This window comes from Gallinula chloropus (genome assembly GCF_964237585.1).
Source record: "Gallinula chloropus genome assembly, chromosome: 2".
Classification (NCBI taxonomy): Eukaryota; Metazoa; Chordata; class Aves; order Gruiformes; family Rallidae; genus Gallinula; species Gallinula chloropus.
Genome location: NC_140086.1, coordinates 50629957 through 50649910, shown reverse-complemented (window position 1 = coordinate 50649910; position 19954 = coordinate 50629957). Strand labels below are relative to the sequence as shown.

General features: G+C 42.7%; 1 protein-coding gene across 2 annotated transcripts in view; it reads right to left on the bottom strand.

Annotated features, from left to right (window-relative positions):
* Positions 1-276: 276 nt before the first annotated feature.
* ANKRD29 (ankyrin repeat domain 29) overlaps positions 277-19954 on the bottom strand; it is a gene marked incomplete at both ends in the record, with an annotated part of 28648 nt that continues 8970 nt past the window's right edge. The window contains 7 exons of one of the 2 annotated variants that reach the window (XM_084260887.1): positions 277-360; positions 2392-2490; positions 3600-3695; positions 4759-4857; positions 10359-10457; positions 13467-13565; positions 19343-19441. In XM_084260887.1, the coding sequence (XP_084117013.1) occupies positions 277-360; positions 2392-2490; positions 3600-3695; positions 4759-4857; positions 10359-10457; positions 13467-13565; positions 19343-19441 (675 nt within the window). The remainder of the gene's footprint in view (positions 361-2391; positions 2491-3599; positions 3696-4758; positions 4858-10358; positions 10458-13466; positions 13566-19342; positions 19442-19954) is intronic. The other variant, XM_084260888.1, reaches the window with a different exon arrangement.

Here is a 19954-nt window from a genome sequence, read left to right as displayed (position 1 = left end):
GTCAGAGTGCAGGCAGGATCAGACAGCGTGAACGCAGCTCCCAGGCCAAACTCTGCTCCTTGTCGCAGTCCTTCTGTGTTCAGAGGTGCCAGCTGAAGGCCCTAGCCTGTGGTGACCTGGTGGCAGGGGCCTCGTGCGTTCAGGGACCGTGTACAGGAGAGGCTAATCAGTTCTTCAAAGTGTTCCAACAAGCCCTTTTTGGGCAACCTATGTTTACTGTCATGCTACTGTGGTCAGGGCACATCTCTGTCAAGCCGCACTTGCTTCAGGGCTTCATTAGCTTTTCCTTTGCTTTTCCTTCGAGCGGAGGAGTCGGAGGATGCGTTCGTTTTTTGTTAGTTCAGCTGGCAGTTCATTTGCCTGGAAAAAAAACCCTTCAGGTTAGCAAAAAATTAGGATTTTTTTTCCACACAATTGTTTTAAAACATTAAGCTCTTAAAGAAGCTGGTACTGAGCATTATAATGATGTGCTTATTCCAGTGGTGTCTCCTCCACCTCTGTTGGAGATATCTTAAGAAGTCCCCTTTCCTCAGGTCTTCAGAATAAACCTAACATTGGATTTGAGTGGTCATTTTCTGCTGTCCAGGCCAAACAGTATTTCTTAGACTCCTCATGCACCTACCACAAAATTAAAAGTGTTGGGGAAGGCAGTAGGCCTGCCAGCAGCCTGACTCTCCTCACAGAAAACATAGGCCCTGACAATATCCTCATGTTCCTGTGAGACAGGAAAGTTACTCATGCTGAGAGGTTTTTGGTAATCACAGTCTCAAAACACGGCGGCCTTGAAGACAGGGGTAAAGACTGCTGTAAACCAAGAAGGAGTTGTGGGAAGGTATTTGGGAGTAAAGGAACATATCAAGAACCATCCATAATAAATGGTCAACACAGCAGATGTGCAGATACTTTTAGACATCAAAGGTAAACTAACAATGTTTAGCTATAAAATATGCTTATCAGAACTTGTTATAATTACTAACCAATCAGTTTGGTGCAAACAGTGTGTGTAACCAATTAGCAGTTTTTTGGCTTGCCACATCTGCAGTAAGAAATGTTTATAATCTGTGTGATTTTACCCAATAAATGGCTTCACCTTAATTCATATCAAATTGTGTGTGGCCCATCGCCAATCTCTGCAAAAAGTGGTGATTTTTTTTTTTTTGGGGGGGGAGGGTATGAAGAAGGTCTTTAAGTACTACAGTCCATAAAAATCCAAGGAAAGACTTTAATTGTTATGAAATAGTAAGTGCTATTCTGTAGGATGGGTAATAGAACATCAGAGTTTGGTCTTCTGTATTTATTGAATGCAATTCTGGTAACAGAAAGTATTTTAATGAAGCTATTTCTGAAAATCAGTCTCTCCTGCAACTGTATTTTGTCACATTTTATTACAAAAAAATTAGTAGGAGAGTTTAAGGACACAGAGTGTCTTGTACTGCACACCTTCCTGCTGAAAATCACCATCAGTAGCAGGAAAATCTTGGGCATTGCTTGGATGATATCAGCGCAAAATGCCTCCTAAGACGAGCTGCTCTGTGAGAGAGACCAACTTTGCTGCCATCAAGTGGAATGATACAGAAATAACAGGCACACATTTTATATTCAATGATCAAAGACATTTAGAAGGTGTATGTGGGATTACTTGCATACAAACTTTCATTCATCCAGTAATAACCCAGAAGGAAATGCCAGATCATCCATTCATAGCTTAGCAAACCCAGATAGATATCAAATACTAGCAGCAAATAGTTCATAAACACAACTCAGAGGAAGACCTTTTCATGGAAATTATCAAACATGTCATGTTAAAAGACTTTGCAGAACAGAAACAAGACAAGTTTTCTGCGGAACAGTTGCTGCCATAGAATGAACATGGAGCTCTTTCAACAAACTAAGAGATTTATATTGAGATATGGGAAAGGTGCCTGTGATTTGGGATATTTTTTATGTTAGCAATGTGCTGAATTCTAACCAAGTTTCCATATCAAAAGCAGCCAGATACACATTCCTTTTGCTGTGGAAATACTGTCTTTTACGCACCTGTGTGGAGATATAAGTCGTCACTTCTCAGAACAGGAGCAGATTACTGTTTCCCTAAAATGCAACCTAGCTAGCCTATGGCTAGTTATAGTTAATTTAATCTGTGGTGCTTGAGTGAGTGAGTGCGTGGTTTGGTTATTCTCATGTAACTTCACAGGAGCCAGAATTATTGCTGGCTCTGCCTGGCACGCTTATAGATGCTTGTATACAGAAACAGACAGAACAGTGATGCTTCAGGAGAGGATCAAGAGGCAACCATGGACCAACACAGCAACACGGACTGCCACCATGCACAGGACATGCACAGCTCCACTGCTCACTGCTCCTCACCTGGGATGGTGTGCCAGGACATACCTTGTTCCTCAGGCAAGGGTCTGCTCCTGCTTCAAGGAGCAGTGCCACTGTCCTTGCGTTGCCACTCAGGACGGCTGCGTGAAGAGCAGAGGTGCCATTCTGGAAAATACCAATGGAGATGTTTGTACCCTGCATGGGAACAACTCAAAAGGCAGTGAAACACAAATGGATGCAAAGATCAAGCTTATGAATGAGAAAGAAATAACATGGAGTAGATTGGGTCATCAAAGGTATAGGGTCTGATTCAGACAGGATGCTGGCAGGCAAACAGGCTATGAAGGAGGTGGGTTTAGATGCTTTAATAAAAATGAGAGTCAGGATCACTTTACCACAGCAATATTTCCCTTTTAAAATTACCCTTGTCAATAGATAAGAGGTGAAATGAACGCTGCACTTGCTTCTGCTTGGAAAAATCACCCATTAGCAAGTGAAACAGAAGCACAAACAGTAATGGAAAACATCTGTGCACTTTATTTTCTTTCTCTGATGATTAATGATCTCAGTGTCAGGCAGCTGAATGGTGTTTTATTTATTTTTTTATGGCCAGCCTTTTCTTCTGTGGCTGCCAACTGACAGTTCAAATAAGAATGAAAGCTATTGCATACTTGCAATTAGCAATTAAGTTAATGCCCCCTGGATTTTTAAGCACGTAAAAAAATGTCAATTAGATTCAGGCACAGAGGCTATCAAAGTATGAGATTTATAGGGACATAAAATTAGATCATCAATAAAAACACCAGCTTCCAAAGATCTGTCATTTTTCACGGTAAATTTCGAATTCAAATGAAAACAAAATGAAGTAGAGGATCTGCTTACAACAGATCTCTTAGGATACTGTTTTGCTGACTAGGTGCAATAGAGGCCAGAGTATAATGCTAAAACTGCACTGTCAAGAGCAATCCCTTTACTGCAGAAATAAATCATATGGTGAAAATCAGGAGAATTCCTTCTATGACACAATATGCTTCCTCATTTCAAAAATAAAAGTCACAATTTCTCATTTGAAAAGATTCATTTCTGTGTGGCATTAAAGGCTAAATAAGATAATTTCATTTTTCTTTTCAATTTTCAGGGCTCAAGCTCCTTATCGTCTTCTACTACCATAAACCTGATGTTTATGACCTCATGCTGGTCATAAACATCAGGTCTTTCACCAGACACTTTGCCTTCTTGAGTTTCTGCTTAAAACTCGGCGTTTCTCTACTGACCTTCAGCAGGCCAAGTGTGGGAGAGAATTTCAGCAGCTCTTCTATCACATTGTTGTAGCCTTTAATGGCAGCCTTCAGTAAAGCCGTGGTACCATCCTTTAGAAGAGAAAGGAAGGTCAATTCAGTTATCAATGCTTTGTCTGCATTCCCCTTGTCTGGAGGGAAATGCCAGCTCTCCCCTACACCTCTGAGAGGATGGTCTCCTCTGCTCATTGTCTTTCAGGAGGCAACTCTACAACATAGGTTTCTGGCTCTAGGGCCCCTGGCAGTTGAAAACTTCAACGTAAAATGACCCAGTGACACTGTATATCACAGAATCACAGAACAGTTTGTGTTGGAAGGGACCTGAAAGCCCATCTAGTTCCACCTCCCTGCCATGGACAGGAACACCCTCTACCAGACCAGGGTGCCCAAAGCCCCATCCAACCTGGCTTTGAACATTGCCAGGGAGGGGGCAGCCACAGCTTCTCTGGGCAACCCATACCAGTGCCTCACCACCCTCACAGGGAAGCATTTCTTCCTCACATGTAATATAGGTCTACCCTCCTTTAGTTTAAAACCAGCACCGCTCATCCTATCACTACCTTCCCTGATAAAATGTCCCTCTCCAGCTTTTCTGTAGGCTCCTTCAGATACTGGAAGGCTACAATAAGGTCTCCCCTGAGCTTTTTCTTCTCCAGGTTGAACAAGCACAACTTCTCAGCCTAGCTTCATATAAGAGGTGCTCCAGCCCTTAGATCATCTTCATGGGTCTCCTCCGGACCCTCTCCAACAGCTCGCTGTTTTTCTTGCGTCGGGAACCCCAGAGCTGGACATGGTACTCCAGATGAGGTCTCACCAGAGCAGAGTAGAGGGGCAGAATCTCCTCCCTGGACCTGCTGGTTACATTTCTTTTGATGCAGCCCAGCATATGGTTGGCTTTCCAGGCTGCCAAGTGCACATTGCCAGTTTATGTTGAGCCAGCATCTTTGGCTCTCATTTCTATGGATATTTCTATTTCCATGCCCTTATTCCAGGAGATCCTTCCAGGAAGCTGTCCCAGGCACACAGGGGAAAAGGGAGACTGTGGTGGGACTTTACAGCCTGGCAAACAGGATGGACTCTGGGGACACCAGGCCTCCATTCAGTCAGCCATGGAACTGGAGGAAGTGATACTTACATCCCGTGCAGCATCTCTCTCGGCTCCCCGGAGCAGCATTACTCGCACCACTTCACTGTGGCCCATCTGCGACGCAATCCACAAGGGTGCCGTCCCATCCTGCAAACACCACCACCAAAAAGATTGCCAACGCTTTCACTGAGAGATCCTGTGGTCCCTGATGTTTTACCACCCAAGTCTGCCTCCTGCAATGGATGTACTTCAGTTCACATCCTGCGTGACAAATTGATACATGTGGAGTTGCTTCCAAAAGTACGTGGGTGCTCAGTGTATCAAGTCAGAACCACTCCAGGTGTGGAGTAGAGCCATCCTTAGCTGCTTTCTCTGGTGTAGTTGCCTGAAATGTGCATTGCTGTGTGAACACTTAAAGCCCTCTCTGGCTTATCAGTTGTGCCTAAAATGCATAGGGAAATTTGAAATGTACAGGGCAAAGATAGCCTGTATAGTTTGAACTCTGGGTGGCTAGACATGACAGAAAAGACAGGCAAATCTCCACATGCTTGGGCAAATGCTGCAGCTGTGTACATGTGGAGTAGAAATTCACAGAAACTAAGGAACAAGGCAAGATGATTACTAACTTTCAATGTTTAGTTACATTATCCACCAGGGAAACTGGTAAAAGCGTCCTGCCTTGCAGTGATGGTATTTCACAAATTTTATCTTCAAGAATTCCTCTAGAAAACAAGGCAATTATCAAGGAATCCACTGTGAAGTAACCTGGTTTGGAAGATACTGTCTTATGCAACCGTTATTTGAGCAGAAAACCTCAGAAAATAAAATGCACATCCAGAATAAGTCGAGTTTGGTGATGGATTTCCATCCCAGTGGGAAGGAGATTCTAGTTTCAGCACTAGAAGTATTTCTCAATGCAATTAGAATTTAGTTTTGTGTCATTTGCTTCTCAATGGCCTGATTCTCCAGACTTCAAGAGGACTCCAGCAGTTATGTGGTGCCAAATTGATTCTTGTGGGCCATTAACGAAAAAGGTTTTGCCTGTATGGACTTTAACATAAAAGTGAGGCCTCCCGTAGCAGGGTGCCTGCTTCTGGCTTCAGTGCTTGCCAGTTCCCCTCATCACCCTCAGCAGCCTGAAGTTTTGGCAGGAAAAAGGACAACAGAACATACCAGGGCTTCCAAAGGAGCCTTAATGAGAAGTTTGAGAAGAAAACAACATGTTACTTCAAATAAGATATTTCTACCTTAATCAGAGAAGCCATGTGTCTCCTTAATGCCGACTGAAGGTTCATATGACTTGCTCATGCAATCCAAAAAACCACTGTTGAACTAGTTCTCTGCTTTCTATGGGCTAGTGACCTAATCCTTTGGAAGGAACAAAAAAGTTTTTGCTTCCTTTGATATAATACTCTGGGCTTCCCCTTTTCTGATTCCGAGAAAGAGCAAATGCACATCCTGAGATCTCCGGTCTTCTCAAACGGTGACGAACAGGAACTGTGCCTGCTTTCTTATCGTTCCTGAAATTAGTGACTGACCTCATTCTCGTATATATCCCGTTAATACAATGAGTGTTCTTTGTGATTCAGAAATTACAAAGGGTGTCTTGTATACAGATATTAGCATGGTGGCAAAACCAGTGCCTCTCCAATTTATAGTGTTTCCAATGCCAGTAAGCTGACACTTCATATTTTTTTCGAATCTCCCCCCACCAGAGGGCTCTAGAAAGTAGCAACAGGGACACTGAAAAAGCCTATAAAACTTGGAAAATACCTGAGACCAGCCTACACAATTTAATCTGCATAAAGATCCAATTCTGTGCAAGTCCTCTCTTCTACTTACATAAGAAATTAATGTACAAGCACAGCATGGGGAACATGGCAGCTTGCTTTTACTCACAGTGAAGTTTGTAAGAACAACTCTTATTCTCAGGTATAAATGTAAAGAAGCTTCTCTCTGAGGCAAACAACATCTGACAGGTTTATGCAAATGTGTATAGTATTTATAGGGAGTAGATGACATTTCTGTCCATTTCAATGGTGGTGTATGGTACAAAAGAGATACTACATTGAATTAAGAGGCCAAATGAGAATTCCCACACTAACAGATAATAGGGCTTGGAGATGAGTCAGAAAGAAAGTGAGAATAGGGAAAGATGCAGTTCACAAATTACTTTCCTTTCCTTGTCCCCCTGCCCACCCAGAAGGCTGCAGACCACTAAGTTCCTAGAACAATGTTAAATACCCCACATTTTTAAGTTGTGTTTATTTCTGTATTTGACTACAAGATACTATGTATCGACTACATCTCACTTTAGCAGCCAGGGGTTCCAAACATGCTCTGATCAAAATCCCTGATGCTCTTTCTCTTACCCGTTAACTAATGACTTCACTTTGCAGCTTTGAATCTCAGCATTTGCTTGTGGCTTGAAGTTTTCAAAAGGACCCAATTAGGGTGGGAGTGAAATAGTCCTTGAATTTCCAGTCAGGACTTCCAGGGAAAGAGAGCCCGTATTCTCAGGCTACTTCATCTCCTCTGCTGTTTTGCCCATCAGTCCACTTGCATCACTAGACGAGCAGAATTCTTGCTGATAACAAATTGCTTGCTTGTCTGAAGCCTACACTCTATATAGGCTTATTGGGTTACATAGTTGCATAATTGCATATCATGTGTTAAGAAAAAGACTTCAATTTTTCAGAGTATTTTGAATCTGTATTGCCAGAGTGCAGCCTGCTGGGACACTGGCTGCCAAAACAGAGGGGAAAACTCATTGGCAAATGATCCTCTTGCTTTGTTTTTGAGGTGGAGAAGCAAAGAAACCTCTCCCGCACCAGGTTTCAGACGCTGCCCCCAGCTCTGTCTAGACCAAAAGATGACAAAAGAATTCCTGCTCGGCTCTGTAATGTCAGAAGGAACAGAAGGCAGCAGAAAATCCAAGTGAAATCACATTGCCAGGGAAGAAACTTGCCAGGGAGCTTCACTATTTAGTCTTGTGAGAGCTGGGCTGAAGGGGCTGCACATGGACAGCCAGCACAATCTGAGATGCTCTATGGTATCAGGAGCATCCCTGTAGGACTGGGACACAAGACTAAGGGGGAAACTTGCACCCACTGCAGCAGCAGCAGGAAACTCACAGGGCAGATGTACTATGCCTAGGCAGTTGAATTAAGCCCCCAAATTCACAAGGTAGAGAGGAAAACCTGGACACTACGAGGAAGGAGAAACATGAACTCATAGCTCTGCAGCTATGGCCAAGCCCTGTACTTGATGTCACATTGCTTAGAAAAGCTTCCTACAGCAGAGAGAGCAGTGTAGTTTGTAACTGACAGTGGGAGTCATCTGGCATCGAAACTGCCCCATCTAGAGCTACATTCCTCATGACCAACATGCCACCTTCGAACAAAGTACAAATGTATTTGTTAGTAGGAAAGAGACTGAAGTCCACCCAACCATTACTTTACTAATTAAACAGTAAAAATGTTCCATTTGTTAAGGAAATGTTTCAGGTTACAGTGGGCCCAAACACAAATGCCATGGACTTACCCAGGCATAATCTTAGCAGGGATCGGAGGTACCCTGAAGCAAAGCAAGCCCGTATTGCCGGAGATGAAACCAAGCCAGGAGGAACATTCACACAGACTCAAGTCTCTGCACCAACTAAGATTTAAAAATGCCTCGTGAAACATTGTGCTGTAGAAATTGGATTAGAGAGCTAAATAAATACTGTCAAAAAGAATTAGCTGGGGCATTATAATTACCATTAGCAGAATGCAGTTTTTATGGCAATGTGGTGGGGCTAAGACTAAGGCTCCCCAACTTAGACTGACTCAAAAGGCATTAATGAATAGCTTGGCCTATCCTTCTACATTTGTCTTTTAGACTGCATTAATTAACAGCTTTTAACAACATTTCTTAATGTTGATCTTGGGAGACAGTGCGGAGGTAGCCTAGGAATAACTAAAGCACCAGTCCAGGGAGTAGCTGCTAGTGCAGCTTTGGTGCTGGAGAGGTGGGGGAAGAGACAGCAGGAAAATTATTTTAGTTTGGGCACATAAAATGCTAATCCAGTTTACTTGCTCTACAGGAGCAGCAGGGGGGCTATGCAGAGCTACAGATGCAGCAGAAGTCATATAGATCAATCTCTGCTGCCTGGTTATGATTTGTCCAGTTTTTTGGTGTAGATGAAAGGAAATCCTGAAAATACCTGGGAAAACTTGTCACATGTCATGCTGCCCATCATTCTGTGAGTTTCCACATTCATTTACTCCTGCCTGCTGATTTTTTACTTGCTGCAGTCAGTGATCACAGCCATTTGGCAGCCATGCATGACTGACTGCAAGGACAAGACCTTATCCTGTCAATTTAAAACGTGCAGTCAAGACCCAGGACAGCTGCCTTGCCTACAGAGTTTCAGCAGACCACAGGTGAGGCTTTCTCAAAGCAGGTAAAGATTCCTGGGAAGCCCTGTCTCTAACCAGACCTTCATGGGAGTAAAGCTATCTGGGCAACTCCCACATCTGGCTACTCAAAGCTACACCTAAATGTGCTGTTTAAGTACTGAAATAAGAGTAAAGAAATAACTACCCAATTAAGGACACCTCCCCTCTTTTTTTTGTGAAACCTAGAGTGCTTTGTATGTCTGTACACCATGTATACTTACATATCCCACAGTTATTTTAACACCTAGGAAGTCTCACTTCCTTTGCTAGTACCAGCATACAGTGAGGCAAGGCGGATTTAGTTCTTAGCCTTCTAGCAGGGACCTCTCAACCAGCCACAAATCTAGCTCATACGTATCATTTAATGATCAAACAGTAGCCCCACTGCCTTCATAGGAACTAATTTCATGCTTATGGTTGCCACTGGTAGTATGTGTTTGCAGGATCAGGCCCACTAGAGAGAGTAGCTGGAAATGGGGCCAGCAAGGCTTTCCACGTGTATCACAAGCTTCCAGAGATGAAGGCAGCACCGGTACTCGAGTTTCACAGTGCACAGGGATGACACAAAGTGAAAATAACAACGGTAAAACTGAAAGGAAAAGCTTTTCTCAAAGATGAGCTTTGATGCTGAAGCCACAGCACTGAAGGCCTGGTTGTTTCAATATACAGGACTGTCTCCCACTAATGTTCCCAGATTTCCAAAGGCTTTTCCTAGGATTTCCAGAAGAACACAGAGATTTGTAGGGAGGCTGTGTGGACCTTCACAAGTAACTTGGTGTAACAGAAGCAGATCAGTAGTTGCAAGAGGTAGTGCAAGGTCTGTACGTCAACATTATATACAGCTGGAGGGCTTTATTTTGATTTAATTTGGTCCCTAGCTGTAACACACACATGGTTCAAGCCTGCTCAAAGGATCAGTCAGTGGTTTGATCTGCTTTAGAGTGGAAGTGCAACCGGTGCAGACCTAGAACAGAGCTTCCAGTTTCACTTCTTCCAGAAACAATCTGGTTTGCATGGAAACAGAAATGTGGGTTCACGCTTCCAAACCACATTACCAATCTGAACTAAAACACGAATGCGGGGACAGCCACCAGCTGCCTTCCAGTGAAACACCTCCATGGAAACCTGGTACCTGGAGAAAATTCCAGTGTTAACTATTTATAATTGTAAAAAATTAGAACCCAGCTCTGCCCTGAAGTGTTGGCTTACCTGCCGTGGCTGGTTAACCTTTGCTCCCGAAGAAAGCAGCAATCGGATGACATCCAGATAGCCTCCTTGTGCTGCCAGGAAAATTGCAGAAGCTCCATCCTAAGGACAAATACATCCAGCTTACACTGTGTTGAAACGATGCCATTTTTCCCCAGAAAAGCTAACCAAACTGAATGAAGGTCTCATTCACAAGCCAATATGCTGTGTAACAGCAGATACACTGCCATGCTCAAGAAATAATTACCAAAATCTAAAGTTTAGTTCAGAACTATGATAATATTTTCATTCAGCGTGCACAAGTACTGGCTCCCATCATATATCAAACTGAGCATTAAATCCTGGGTCTGCAGTGCTAGCAGCCTAGTTCATTGAAGCATGGAACTACATAAGTAGAAATTCATTCCTGTAAAGCAGTATGCGCTAATTTAGCTTTTATGTGTTCATGGGGAAGTGTTCTGCTGCATAAACACATGGTGAAAACGTGCTCCAGTACTTTGCAAGAGTGGAGGCTCCAGCACTGAGGTCTGTCCTTGAGACTGAAGGATTAAGCACTGTGCTGTACTACCGTGTCACCCCAGCCACTACCATGTCACTGCTCTGGCACATCTTGAGGAAGTGACTTAGCTTGTAATGTAATGAAGTAAAAGTAGCATGTGCAAAGCTGAGTATCTCACAGCCCTATTGGAAGTCAGTATTTTCCTGCAAAAACCTTGTGAAAGAACAAATTTGAAACAAATACGGGATTTTATTTTTCCCCAACGTGTCTTTCACGTGGAATTTGACTTCACAGAAATTTCTTCCTCAGGCAAAAAATAAAAATAATCAAAAGTCATATTTCATTAATATTTTGATGAAGAAATTGCAAACAGCTCTATAATCCATCCAATGAACTAGAAGTGGAAACCTGCATTAAGGATGGGACAGGTGTTTACCCACCCTATATCCACGGCACTCAGCACGGTGCGTGCTAGGGCAAGTCTTCCCAGGAGGTAAGACTCTTTTAGCTTAAACATAGACATGGATGAACCCTTTCACTGCATCTCATACCAACTCATGCATATACTTATCACAAAATACAGGGGAAAATTTCCACGAAATTTTAGTGGAAACCTGTTGTTGACCTTGTTGGCATACCAGTATGTTGGAACTGAATGTTGCCTGTGAAGAGATAACTGCTTAGCTGCTCCTCTTCCAGCAAAATGTAGCAGAGACTTAGTGAAGCATGAACTGAATCTAGTGCCCCAGGGATTGAATTTAGAATGTTTGACCTTGATTTCAAGACAAATCTTCTAGTAAACAATCAAGAGAGGTGTCTGTTGGCACTACAAATACACAGCCCTGGGCCCTCTGAAGGGCTGTTTTGACTGGTTGCTATAGGAGTATATGAAATAGGGTGATGGTATCAGGTCCTTTGCAGGCTTTGTTCAGAGGTGGGTATAGTGAGAATAGTTCCATTTAGAAAATAACCAAGGTTGTGTGAAATTAACTCTTTATTGTAGCATGAATCAATAGGTTGAGTTCCCTATCCCCCAAACATTTTAAAAATTATTAGGTTATTGTACTTGAATTGATACTGTAATGAGAAAGCAGCTTTGAGGCTGTAATGTTTGTGCAAAAAACAGTGTTTAGTTAGGCTATTCTCTTGTCTTTTCCTCCACCCCTCCTGTGAGTCAGTTTAAAATTAAAACATCTATCTTGATGGTTTTGGGAGGACTACTGAAATTCATGCTTGAAATCCCTCCCCTGTGGTCGCCTGCCAGGGCAGATGCCAGCCAGATAACACTTTGCAAACGCAGCTTGTTGATACCCCACAAAAGGAGCTGGGCCAATGCTCATTTTTCAAGAGATTGTGTTCTTATTTCATTAGGCAGCTCTTTCTATGTGGTTTTGCCCAATGGCTGAGAGCAATAAAAGCATGGCTTTAAACCCAGTTGCAAATATTGCTCATTTCCAGTAGAGACAAGAAGAAAGCTATTTCACTGCCTTCACTTCTAGGTAAGTGCCTGTAGGTGTGGCACCATGGCTATTTTTAAACCCAGTGGTAACCCCTGGGACTACCGTGCAGAGCTATGAATCACTGCCCTCAGATTAGAAAGGCGACTGCTGTTTACAGAGCAGTGAGGGTGGAACACCCTTCTTTAAAAAATATGGGGTGAGGGCAGGACAGAGGTGGGGGACTCCCTGTGCCACCACTGCACAGCCCCCAGTGTGTTGATGGCTTCTGCAGTCACCAGCCCTCAGCTCTTCCCCTGTGAGTTTGTGGGAGTGGCGGTTGCAACAGCATCCTTGTTACAGTTTTGTGTAGCTGGGTTCTGGTAGAGAAGGGAAGGAAGGAAGATCTACAAAATCTGTATTTTGCAGATACAAAGCCGATGGAAATGGCTGAGAAAACTCACATATCCCTGGGGAACAACTTCCTCTCTGTCATTAATGAGAACCTCAGGGTAGGAAAGGGTGGTGGGAAGTAGAGGGAAAATCTGCAGTTTGTTTCTGTGGGATACTGAAAAATTTGGTTTATTTGTGTCTCTGTTGGAGTAAATTAAAGCCAGTGCTTCATTGGCTCAATCCAGCTTTCTGAAATATCAACTAAAAAAGGTCAGTTCAGTCATTTTAACCATTCTTTGCCCCAAACACTGGCAAGTTAGAGATGCATGAATGCCAAATTACATAGTTTTAACTGATATTTAAAAAAGTAAAATTAAAGATATTTAAAGATTTTAACTTTTACTACTCTTTCTGGCAGAAGGCTGGTGAACTGATTCTCTAGTACCTCAGGTCTTTTGTCTGCGATGGAAATCATGGCAGATCATGACTTTTGTTCAAAGCTAATGGATAGCACAAATCTGATCCAGATTTGGCACATACCTTTTGTACAGATAATGAACCAAAAGGTTAAGCCAAAACATCTTTTCTGATTTTCTTCTTCTACTCCCAGGATTATGAAAAGCAGACAGTTAACAGAATTCACATCTTGGTAGAGTACTATAAAACCACAACATTTGGCAAACACTTCTCTGTGCTGGAGCCAGAGTATCCACTGTTGTCCAACCAACAGCACATTTGTTCCACCACCAGTGTTGTCAATATTATCTGTGTGAAATAACTCACATAAAGTTGATCGTGAATGTTGGCTCCATGCTTCAACAGGGTTTCCACTACTTTTACATGCCCATACTGACAGGCAGCTAGAAGAGCAGTACCTCCATCCTGTGAAAAGGCAAAGAATGGGTACAGTCAGGTGACAGGACAGGTATGGGGCTGAACATCACCATTAAAAAAAACCCACCCAAAACAACAACCAAACAACAGAAAACACCCAATGAATTATAAGGCTTTTCAGGATTTGGCTCACAGCAGTTCCGTGGCGACTACCTACTGAATCTTTCAGAATTTTAGCACCAAGTCCTGCTACATAAAACTTTAAACTTGGCTCTGTCACTATAAACATTTCTTTCCCAAGTTGGGTTTTTTGGGTTTTTTTTAGTAAAGGATGGGAGGACAGAAACTAAGAAAATTCTGCTTTTTGTTTGTCTTCTGCTCTCCCACTAGAAGCTTTGTTCCCTTCACAACTCCAAACTCCTCCAAGTTTTGCCCCTTTATAGCCAAATCCCCCACCCCTACTAAACTCTTCCACCTTTTGAAGGAGAGTACACCTTTCCTGTGCTCCCAATCTTGATGATCATCTAGTCTTATCTGGCCAGAACCTCATGCCCTGTTGTGTCCTGCTTCTTACATGTTGATTATTGGCTTGAAGAAGAGGAGGGAGCATATGTTTGAAAGCATGCTAGCTAACTGTGGAAGTGTGAATCAGCCCAAACCCATGACAGTCACTGAAAACCCTGTTACTTCTGCTGAAGAAGTGATCCCTGCAGGCAGGATCAATCCCAGGCAGTTATAGTTGCTGCACATCACCACTGAAGGGAGACCCAGCTACATGCATCAAATCCTGATTGTAGAGACACTCTCTTGGGAGCCTCTGAGAAGGGAAACACCTCAACATCACTGACAATTGACTCCAAGGCAGCTGAAACAACTGAGATAGCAAACGTGGGTCTTGCCATCTTAAATGCGCTGTGCCCTGCTCAAAAATTACCATTAGTTTTGATACTGATATAGAGAAAAAGTTCTTATCTTCTGCTTGAGATGGCACCATGCCATCACCCAAGGGTGACGCACACCCTGAGTCATTCACACCAGAAGTCTCCTCTTTCCTTCTCTGCCTTCTCTGGTCTCAAGCCCCATCCTCCAGAAGATAAGCTATCTAAAGCATTTTAGATAAATGGTTTCTAGAGCTGTAATTAATATGGCCAAATGATTGTGTCATCCCTCATCTTTGTTATCTGAAATAGCTCCACAGTTTCGTCTGAAATTTTCCACACAGCCAGATATCCACAAGAAAAGTTACAACTTGAATGGCCAAATCTTTTATAATGGGAAGTGCCAATCAAATTTATTAATCTGTGGTGCTATTTCATGCCTGTGATAACCTTGTGAAAACTCAAGCTCTGGCATGAGAGAATTAACCCACAGGGAGTGTCTATAGCTACTCTCAAACCCCCATATTCACCTTCCCCCTCATTTCACTGAAGAGCAAACAAGGCTTGAGTGTCAGCAAAGTCACAGATGTGAAGCTGTTATGTCACAATCTAAGAATTGCATATTATTTCGGGGTTATTTGACTAACTATGATGTGCAACCATGTCAGTGGAGTTAAGTTACTCATTGTATCTATAGAGTCATTAGATTTTCCTGTCAAAACAAATGACTCTAATTTAATAGGAACTGCTGGAACAAACAAAAGCAATCACGATGGTTCCTGGATCAAACCCCACCTTATACACACTTAAAAGACAATGGCTAAAGGTATAGCTCCTGTCTCCAGCCAGCTGAAAGCAACTTTGCTCCAGTAGTGAGTTACTGGATCAAAGGGCTTCAAACAAAAAACAGAAGCACTTTTAAAGATCCTTTCCCTGAAGGAAATGGAGAAAGTTTGTTGAGAGGAGAAAAGACATTGTGCTTATCCAGATTGGGGCTCCTCTGTGGAGGGGCAGGGAAGGACAGATGAGTTTTAGGAAGCAGAAGAATACTGAGGCTCCCCGTATGGAGGGTAAATCACCATGCTCGGTTAGCTGCATATGGGAGTAGTTTGTTGCTTATTGCTTTATGGCCTGGGTTTTGTTTTCTAAAATTCTTGTGCTCTCAACAAACTTCTGTTATTCTAAGAAGATTGGCTATTGACATAGTTTCTGTAGGGAACCTAATGGCAGTTCCTAAATGAAGGGCAGGCCTACCAAGTTAACCCCAGTTAGCGCAGCAGGGCTGAAGCCACACTCTTAAGAGTTCAGCTGTGTGATTCCACCTCAGGAGATCTCACAGCCTGAGGTTTAAGAAGGGAGAGACTTCTTGCAGGATATGTCTAAATGTCTCAAAATAGGGATCCAGACCAAGCGTTTGTTTGAATCCAGAAAGCAGTTTTGACTTTTTAATTTTTTTAAAAGAATAACACATTTCCCAAATACACTGTTTAGATCTTTCAGAGTGACCAGGTTTCCTAGATCACCCTAAGCAGAGTCCAGGGATCAGAAAACAGCACAGAGGAGTCCCCAGTCCTCCCTGCCCAACCTGAAGCAAATATTTACTGCACCAGAGAGAACTAGGTAACAACTTAAAGGTTTGGTGCTTGATCAGGAAAATAACGGGGCTCTAACACCCACCCTACTGTGTCCCCTGTGAAGTTGAATATATTCAAGAGAAGAGACAGACATTCATTCGAACGCTCTGATAAAAACACAGGTCTTATTATAAGAAAAAGGAAGTTGGGACCAGAATTCTTTTCCATTGTAAAGGCCACGTGGTAAGACAGTGGTCAGTTAGATTCAGTGTGAAGGTCCATGATTTCTTAGAAGGAGAAAAACCCATCCCCATTTACTTCTATTGAGCTTCTGTCTTGCTTTCCTTCAAATTTTCTTTCTTTTTGCCCAGCACAAGAGCTGTTCCTCCAGCAAGTGCTAGCTGGAAAATACAAATGTTTTACAGGCTACTGGGAAAGCAGATGAATTATGAAAGAAAAAAGTAAAAAAGTAACTGACAGAGTTTTAAAATTGCTTTCAGCCATGTGATTCCCTCTTGTCATTCTTTTTTGGCTTCAGCTGAGACAAGCAAAAAGCTGAAGCAGCACCTTTGGTACTGGCAAGCAGGGCAACAAGTGGGAGTAGGGACATGTGAGTAACCGCAGAAGCACTTCTTGGGCAATTGCCCTTCTGCAGCAGGCAGGAGGCTGGTGGCACAGCTCAGAGAAGGCACATTGCCTTGCCTTTATTTCTTGCTCATATCCTGTTTTCCTGGCACAGTGTAGCTTCTATTACTTCTCTGCTAACTCTTTCAGCTCAGACAGTGGCCAGTTCTCTCCGCTATCTCTGCAATTCTTCCTCTAAAACTATTATTCTTATCCCACACAGTCTGTCCTCCCTACTAGGGCCACATACCTCAGCTGACAATCATTTTCCATGTAAGCACTTGAAACAGTGACACTTGATACAACCACGCTAACTGGTGTAGACCTCCCTGTTTGCTTACCTCTTCCTTCACCACTGTCATCATCACCTGAAAGTAGCTTAGAATTATATGGTATTGTATCACCTCTGAAATATGCTGCAAGGGAGGAGACGAAATCTCCTGCAATCACTATCTCTTGACACACTGTTCAACCTGCAGCAGTGCTCAGAAATCATGCTGCCATGCAAACCCTTTTAAGAACCCACATGCTTATGACAAGTCTCAAATTAAGAAAAGGGAACGTGTTTCAGTTTATGAAGGATGCCAGACTGGGACAGTGAAGAATAGTATTATTGAATAATATTTATTTTATATATAATAACCTTCAATAGTATTATTTATTCTATTTACAACATCAGCAATTACTGCTAATTACTTTATTATACTATTTTAGAATATTTGCTTTGCCTGTCACAGTGAGTAGTGACTGTAATGATATAGGGGGTAGCAAGAATTGAATGCCTATATTAAGATAGTTCTCCAGCAATCAGTCCCATATATGAGTAACAAATACAGTAATTACAATTTACATTCAGGTACATGAAAAATAAGATCTTGGGCTTTGCATTTCTTTGCTTTTAATTCTCTGTTTGCAAATGGATTAATTTTCAGTGCCCTTTAAAGCCAGCCATGATTGGCCATATCTTTTCCAGTGCTGCTTCCAGCTGAGTGCCTTAATTGGAAAATGCCTTCTCTCTGAGCTGAAAAGGCATATTTTGTCAAGTATATTGTTTCTGGAGTTTGTGGGGAGTGAGGTGGTGGAGGAGCCTGTTATCTTAGTTGCTTGTTAACAGAACAATGGTCTGATGGGATGATTCCAAGCTACAAAAATCACATTATTAAATCAGAAAATTGAACTGATACAAAAGCACATGAGAAGGCTGTCAACACAGTATGTTATTAGTGGTGTCTCCTGCTCAGGTACACACTGCTACGAAAGCTATGAGTTGGTTTCCCAGCTAGTCTCAGTCTAAAGCCCAGCCTGGAAGCTGTAAGCTTTTGGATTTCTGTGCCTAGATCCTCATTTCAGAAGAAAAGCTGCAGCCCTTGGGCAAGGAATGAGTTAAAGAAAATGGTGATTTCCGGGATAGGTCCCAGTGTTAATGATGAATCTAGCCAAACCCTCGTGCTGCTGTTCAGAGAGAGCAGATTCTTTGGCAAAGAGGACATGGACGTGATAGCTCGCCTCAACTTTTTAAACCAGTGTCACTTGAATCTTGTGCAGATTAATTTTAACTCAGCTACCCTTAGTTCAGCTTTTAAGAGCCTTCTCAGGCACTGTTTGTTGTGAGTGCTGAAGTGACTGATACACCTCTTGAAGAGGTGATGAGAAGGAGAGAGAGCTTGGACAGGCACATTTGATGCTGCTGGAAAATAGCCTCACATACACACTGCACACCAGTTTGTCATGATACATCCCGTGTGAGTTGCTGTTGTCTTATGATCGGCTCGACTGACAGTGGCAGAAAACTGTGAAGAATCTCTGTGCTGTCTCTCCCAGTAACTCTGTCCCACCTGAGACTACCCAGCACTTTGAAGTCCAGCTGTTGTATTTAACACTGCAGCCTCCTGCATTGCCAAGTTCCAGGGATGCGCTCAGTGTTGTGTTAAGCAGCCACAATTTCATTCATGTCTTTAAATTTACTGATTGCTGCTATGGTCAGAGAGTTGCTTACCACAAGCAATGCTCCCTGGGGTACTGAATTCTTACTGTGTGGGCATGTGTGGCCTCTGGCTGCAAAACCTCAGGAATTTTTAGTCCCTGGAGCATAAAGGATTGAGTCTCTGATGTTCCATCAATTCCCATATTATTTAAAGCAAGGAGTCAGAGTTGATGTACTGCTGTCTGTGATGAACTGCTGTTCTTAATGCTCTTTCCCCCATGAGGGGTGATGAACCAGACCCAGGCTCTGCTGTCTGCACTTTTGTCTATTCTAAGAGGATTCTGAAAAAGGATCTACCTGAACAAAGGAATAGAAGGGCTGAGGTGCATTTCATCTCCTTGTCACAGGTGGGTAAATGGGAATTTAGGGAGGACTGAAGCGATTATGCTCTAATGTATCCTATGGTGGTATGCAGGGGCATCCCAGTTTAGACAAAATTTCAGCCTATGCAAGTACATATACGCCTAAAATGGGATCCTACCTAACATGTACAAAAAGACCCTTTGTTCTTGCATTGGAGGGCGGCTTAAGAGGAATGACTGATATCATTATCAAGGGACTGATCTTTGATCAACGTATGTCATTAAGTCTAGGTAGTAAAAGTTAATCCCAAGTTAATATTTTCACAATATGCTCAGAAAACATTCAAGTGAGGAAATCCCTTTATCATCCTCCTGCTGCCATATCATGTTTCACGGGAACAGGAAAAAAACAACTTTGATTGCCAGAGTGTATCAGCATGCAAAAATAGACCCATCATCTTACTTTATTCTTAAATTCAGTGGAGGCTCCGAATTCAAAGAGAAACTTCACTACATCGTTGTGGCCTTGCTGTGCAGCGAAGAACAGAGAAGTTGCACCTGACTGTAAGGAAAAGATGGATTAAAAACCCCAAACCATAACATACCCTACAGAAGTATATACATTTCAAATGAAAAAGTATTGAGCACAATCAGTTGAATATCAGCTGAAAAGACATGATGGTGTTGAGGACTCCAGTGGACACCATGTATCTGAAGTCCATTTTCTTCCTCCTAATGAACTGAGAAATCTGTCCAGCATCATGCATTTGAGTAAAACCCCAGTTTCACAAGAGGCTTCTGCACAGAGTTTCTGATACAGACCTCTTAGGATTCACTCGCTTCTACCCAGCCACCAGATAGGGAGAGCAAGCCTGGAGCTAGGAAAGATCAGCTTTGCACAGCAGAGGAACAGCCAGTTTATCAAAGGGAAGGGAAAGGAATACATATAAGCAGGCTTTCCTGCCTCTGGATCTCTCATTCCATGTAAAAGATGCAGGAGAAGGGAGCTACACATGAAATTCACTCGAGTGCCCCAAGCCTTTACAACAGCCCATGACTGCCTGAGACCATTTCA